Source organism: Cariama cristata, unplaced genomic scaffold, assembly GCF_000690535.1.
Source record: "Cariama cristata isolate BGI_N322 unplaced genomic scaffold, ASM69053v1 scaffold24263, whole genome shotgun sequence".
NCBI lineage: Eukaryota > Metazoa > Chordata > Aves > Cariamiformes > Cariamidae > Cariama > Cariama cristata.
This window is the reverse complement of record NW_009607026.1, coordinates 33795-40201: the sequence shown is the minus strand read 5'-3', so window position 1 is coordinate 40201 and position 6407 is coordinate 33795. Positions and strand designations below refer to the sequence as shown.

Sequence of the window (6407 nt, the reverse complement as noted above, 5' to 3'; positions counted from 1 at the left end):
CATCAACTTCTTGGTTTGTTTTTTGTTTTGGTTTGGTTTTTTTTTGTGTTTTTTTCTTTTTTAAAAATATACAGTAAAACCAAAACAGATTCAGAATTTAAAAGATACAGCTTGTGGGTGGCAACACTGTGAAAGTCTGCTTCACCTCCTAAATTAGTTTTTTTAATAGCACTGCAATTCGTTCTGAACTTTACAGAAAAATATCAATGAATCAGAATATAAGTATTGTAAAGAGAAATCTTAAAAACTAAGTGTTGAAAACTTCAGACAGAAAAACAACATAACAAATGTTAATTTGCAGAAATATATATCAATAAGCAAGTATATACCATACCCCATCTCCAGTTTTATGAAAGTCAAGGTTGGGCAGTGTTGGCATATGCACAAAAGCCTTCTTCCTCAGTCCACTGTAGCAATATGTGAGCAAGAATTAAGGTCTAGATCATCTGCTTATTAGTTGGGGGATAAGAGGGAAGGGCAATAATTCCTCTGATACCCCTTATAAGCAAACTCAACAACAGATCTAAGCATTACTTAACACAGTCTCATAGCCAGCCAGAATCAAGAGCCCATAAATGGTTGCGTTCTTGGGCAGGTCGCTGGGTTTCTCCATCTATGCAGAGCAGCAAGGGATGCTGAGTGTGATGAATTTCATTTGATGGCTTAGAAGAACCACTCAACCACACCAAGTAGTTTCAATTAGCTACTCAATATTTAAATCATTAACACAAATTTGGACTAGACTCCCTTCCTAAACCAGGCCTAAAACAAGATGGAGAATGCATTTCCAAAAGTTAATCACTATTAAAAAAATGTACCCTCAAATGTAGGTTTTACTTTATTATGAATTCTTTTTTGCCTCTTTTTGCTAAATTTCATGACATCTCCTTCTCCTAAGAGACTTCCACAAGCTGAAGAAGTTCCCCATGACAAGATAAAGTGACCGATGAGGACATTTCTCCTAAGATACCACACAATTTTTGTGGCTCACTATCATCACCCATGGTAATTGTTCCTCTGTAAAAATATGGACACAAATACCTAGATATGTTCTGACATTGATCTCATCAAATCAGTACACAAAAACACACTCCCTCCATTACTCTTACTCATTTGTTTATAGGTCTAAAAATCAAATCAGCCTTTTTTCCTCTCCACAGCATTACTCTGGGAGTTCACATACAGTGTCTCTTCTCTGTGACACACAAATCCTTTTCAGCATCACTAATTTTTCACATTCTGTAAATATGCCTGTATTTCTCTTTCCTAGACCAAGGAGTTTACATTTGCTTGCATTAACCTGGATGGAGCGTAATTACAGTAAAATAAATGTAAGAAGGCTAGGTATTAAGGTAAGCGTGAGATAAGGTCACATTTTAATCATTATGAATTAGAAACTTAGGAAACAGAACTGAAATAGATCTCCTGGGTCAAGCTACAATCACATCATATGATTTGTTCCTTAAAACTTCTCTGGCTCTATCCAGAACATGCCTTCTAAGTTTTTTGGGCTCCACTGCTAGATAATTCAACACCGTATTTTATGAAACAATTTAACTGACACATAACTTCTCCACCTACTGCTACATGGAAGGGTTTTCTCCTCTAAGGAAGACAAGTAATTCTGGGCTGCCCGTTGGCATTCAATTCTCTCTGTAAGTGCATGCTTCAAGTGAGACCTTGGCAAAGGCCAGTATTACAGTGCGTCAATATCATTACTGCTAGTTCTTTTGAGTGGTTTTTAATTAGAGCCTACAAGCACCTTGATGCCTTTTGGCCTTTTAATGCTCTGCCTGCTTTGCTTATTGCAGTGGCTTAGCCTACCCAGCACGTCAGAAGGGACCAGGAGTTGACCCTGGGGAACACAGCAGGTATTACATTACTTCAGGATGGTTTCTAAGGATTCTCAAGGAAAGGTGTAATTCTCAACTTGGAAAAGACAAAATTTTTGCTGACGAAAAAACTACTTAGTTCGAAAAATCACTAACAGTTTTTGTTTTTTAACACCTCAGTGTGCTAAAGACCAGACAAACTGCAGCTCAGAAAAGCCTGAGAAAAATTCACAACCTTGTAGCCTTTAGACTTGATTATCGCATTTCTTTCCTAGCAGAGCTTCTTGTCCCTACACCGAAGCAGCAGAACCATCAGTGATTAAGCAGACTCTTTTGCACAGCATTTGCCCTGAATTCTTCACAGTGGCTGCCTATTAAGTGATAAACTAATCTGTCCCAAGATCTAACTGTGTATAGTTCTGCCTGTAAAAATTATGTCTAGTTACACTATGACAACATCAATTTAAGTACTTTAAGGTTTGTATTAAGTTACAATGAAATGGGGTAGTGTTTTTGCATGCTCTCTGGGATGGACTATTTCTCTAACACAGAGAAGGAGAGAGGAGGCAGATTCCAACTTTGGGCACAGGGAACAGGACTCGGCAGTTGAGAGCGAGAGACAGCGCTCCCCACCCTAGAAGCTCTTGCTCTGAATTCTCTTTCCTATCTCAGGAGGTCTGCACCATGCAGTGAAGGAAGCTGTCTCCCCCCCGACAGCAGGACAGGGCTCGGATAATGCCTTCCAAGTCTGAAGTCAGCTTTTGTGATGACCTCCCGGTTCCCTCTTCTCTTTCAAGCAATACTAATGGTTGAGGAGAGGCAGTTTTATGAAGTATTTGTAGCATAGATTAAGAAGGATCTTTGGCTTTACAACTAACTTTTAAATTACTGGTATGCACAAATATAACATAAAAGCAAGAAATGTTCTGATAATTCTGAGCTGTACTACCAATAAAACATTAGTTACTGCACATATATAAGGCAAGTTCCTTTATTCGAGTATCTCCCTTTGCCCTAAATGATAAAGCTTCTTTGATTCCTCGCTGTTGTGACAACTAAGCATCAGAATCTCAATTTAAGTACTTGTTTCCGGAATTGTATCTTGCAACCTAACACTACCGCAATTAATAATTTTTCAAGAATGTTGGGAAAGTGTCTGCATTTTTTTATTTAACATTATTTCTACATTTAGCTGGTAGTTAAGCCATAATGACAGATGTTCTCCAGGCAAGTGCAGAAGACGTTACTGAGAAGTGTTCTAGCAAAGGATATTTTGATTTGCCTCTTGTGCCTAGACGACGGGCCTTCATATTTGGAAAAACATTTTTCATGATCTTTCCAAAGTCAGCAGCACTTAATGGGTGGTAGCCAAGATTGTCACAATAGCTCCTGCAATAAAAAGAAAGAAAGCGTGAATGGAATCAAAGTTAATACAACAGGTCAGCCTGCAAGCTAGACTCCATCAAAGGTTTCCAAAAGAAAACACTTATACCCATCCATATTTAGAACCACATTTAACATTAATGAAGCTATCCACAACGAATTGAATGCATTAAAAATGCATAAACAAGCTATTAATATCATAGTTTTTGCCTTGTTCTCTACTGAGTTCAAAGACAAGTCATGTGGAGACATAACAAGTAGTGGCATTATCTAGAGCACACTTAAGATTTACTCCACAACTTAGTTTGAAGCATGTGTTTCAATTCACTTATTTTAGGACATCATAAAAACAGAGACATTGCTCTAGCCAGAAGTGTAGCTTGAGTGTGGTAAGGCCTGAAGTCCTGCAGGAGTATTTGAAAAGCACTAGGTAAGAGATTTGTCAGCATCCAGAGAAAGATTCTGCCTACACAACCTCAATTTAATAGAGCTTAACAGAACTGAATTTAATAAAACATACCTTCTCAGCTTCACCTTTATAGGTGTACAGTCAGCCATTATTCTAGTTTCTACATGGGGCATCAAGAAGGTTTTATCCAATTTATATATCAACATATTTCATATCAATGCATGTTGGTCAATCTGAATCCTGGATATGTCCCTTTGAAGTTATTACAAAGGAATACTTCTGCCTCGCTGCACCCTCTTAGGAATCAAATATTGCTTTACATGTAATGGATAGATCTCTGTGTGGTTTTTCTTCCCTCACATCTTGCCAGGCTCCAACGGACTTGAAAATTCCTAAAAGGTGGGTCTTTGTCACTTACTGATGCTGAGTATGCGACTTTAAGTCTCAACTAGCATGCAAAGGAGGGTGCTCTGAATTTCTCTGCCACAGTCAGCAGTATCTTTGACTGAAACTCAACAATGTCAACAAAACAAAATAAAAAAAATAACACAGCAAAACAACAGGATTAAGGACCTACCAATCAATCAACTTTAAAGGTAAAATTATTCCCTCCCTAGGAGAAAATAAATAAATAAATAAGGAAAAGAAAATCCATTCCTCCAGTCTAGCACATCTGTTTCCAGACAATTACTTGCTAGTAGCAAAACATACAGTTACATGGTCCTCTCGTATCCATACTGGCAGCTCCTGCAAGCTTGTGATTTCTGAGCTGTTATTATTATAATGTAATTTCAGTTTTCAGACAGATCATCCCATATGGCCCCTCCTCCTCCTGGTTCAGCCGAGAACCCTCCATGTCCATCTGTGGTCTTTCATTGACTTGACAACACATACCAGGAGTCTATTCCCCGAAGCTCTTCTCTCTGCTACTTGCACTCTTGGCACATCACTGAGCCCAGGAGCTGTTTTGCTTATTTGAAGGGTGGGTGAGAAACAGATGAGGGCAGGGAAAGGAATGACAATGGACACGTGGTTGCTAACATTCCTTTGTACAGAGCTCCCTTACACGATAAGGAGAAAAAGCTTTTTTTTTTGGTAAGATCTTCGAATTAAATGTACTCAAGACATAAGATACACTGGGAGTGCACCTGAATTAAACCACAAAAACATTAACCAAAAAGCCAATGAAGATAGGCAGGCCATGCAGCCCAGTTTTCGTAGCTTCCTAGGCAGAAAAACCACTATGGATAGCAAATTATAAAAAACCTCTTGCATGAAGCGAAACAAAGATCTTGGCTTATCCAATCCAACAAAACAACTGGTCTTTAAAAATGAGTTAGAGCGAAGAACCTTAGGAAGAGGTAGGCTCTCATTAAGCTGATGAACAATGCTGGCACGGAAATGAGTCCTAAAAATCAGGCAGGATGGAAACCAGATGTCTGAAAACCATTACAGAAATGAAATTGCAGGTCAGACTCCCAAGAGCAGCAGCAGAGGTGGGAAACAACTGCTTTAGACTGAGTTTGATCGGCTTTTAAAGGGAATATATACATAGCTGCTTATGACAGAGGACAGGACTTCACAACACAATAGGTCCCCATCCTGTTCCTATCAGGGAGTTTTATATGAAAACACTGGTTAAGTGCTATCAAACAAGATTAGTATGCATCTTGTGTTTTTTATTTAACAGACATGGTGTTCCTACACCTACTGCCCTCTTCTATGCTAGTTTCTGAATATTCTTCTTCTAACTTGTTGGTTAACATTCTTAACATTTAGTGCACATAATCTACGAGCCAAGCGGCACCAAGTGGCCCAGTAGCCAGTAAAGCAAGGATTAATGATTTACAGACTAAAGGAAAGAGATACAGGATGACTCAAAGACCTCCTAATCCATATTAACGGTATCAAGTGAATCTTCAGGGCACCACACTTAAATATGAATGACTTACTTTCCTTGTGTGACTGCAGTAGAAGCAAGATAAGAGGACCCAAGTGTTTACTGATGGCTCAACAAATCATTTTGTGGGCAAATACGGATTTTGTCTGCATAAGTACTGCATGATTGCACTTTAGACTCGAAATCCTAATTCTCTAAACTCAGCTAAATCTACACCTGGCTGCCTCCAGAAGGGTGTTTACCAATAGAAAGAAGATACCCAAGTAGAATTGACTTACAAGAAAGCACTGAATGGATTTGATGGGAAGCAGCATCCATTCTCTGCAGGCCAGATAACACACTAGGCAGCTCCCCATAATATTTTCCAGACTGTACTCCCCCATAACTCCCACAGGAAGCTGGCAGAACAACGGTGCGTGCCCAACAGAAACACAGCTTCTTACAGCCCAACGTATTCTGTCAGTGCAAGCAGCATCACAGCACCAACAAGAGAGGTGAACTAGCTCTCATTTACCTCCTTTCTGAAATTCAGCTGCAAGCGCTCAACCTTCCGAAGTCCTACTGCCTTGTATTATGATGCATTTTTCATTTTTAATCCCTTTCAAAAGGGAGATGAATCCATTCACTTTTATCCAGTTAGAGATGTGAATTCACAATTAAAAGAAGAGTATGAAAAGAGAAAGAAGAGTCACTGTGTTGAATAAGCTCAGCAAGAAGAGGCTACTGAAATGTGGAGGAGCTGGAAACACTATCAACACTTGCCGGTGGTGGACCTGTGTGGAGTGCAAAGTTTTTTTTTTTCTACAAAGAGGAAAAGACAAGAAAAGACACCTGAAAGATGATGCAGAAGCCCAGTAGTTTTGCAAGATTTATTTTGACCAAA

General features: G+C 39.1%; 1 protein-coding gene across 1 annotated transcript in view; it reads right to left on the bottom strand.

Annotated features, from left to right (window-relative positions):
* The window catches only part of LOC104158830 (DNA-binding protein RFX7-like), a gene marked incomplete at its 3' end in the record, with an annotated part of 23691 nt that overhangs the window by 6250 nt on the left and 11034 nt on the right, over window positions 1-6407 (bottom strand). The window contains exons 5-6 of the mRNA XM_009696583.1: window positions 3105-3221; window positions 335-419 (exon numbers count right to left, since the gene is read on the bottom strand). Of these exons, the coding sequence (XP_009694885.1) occupies window positions 335-419; window positions 3105-3221 (202 nt within the window). The remainder of the gene's footprint in view (window positions 1-334; window positions 420-3104; window positions 3222-6407) is intronic.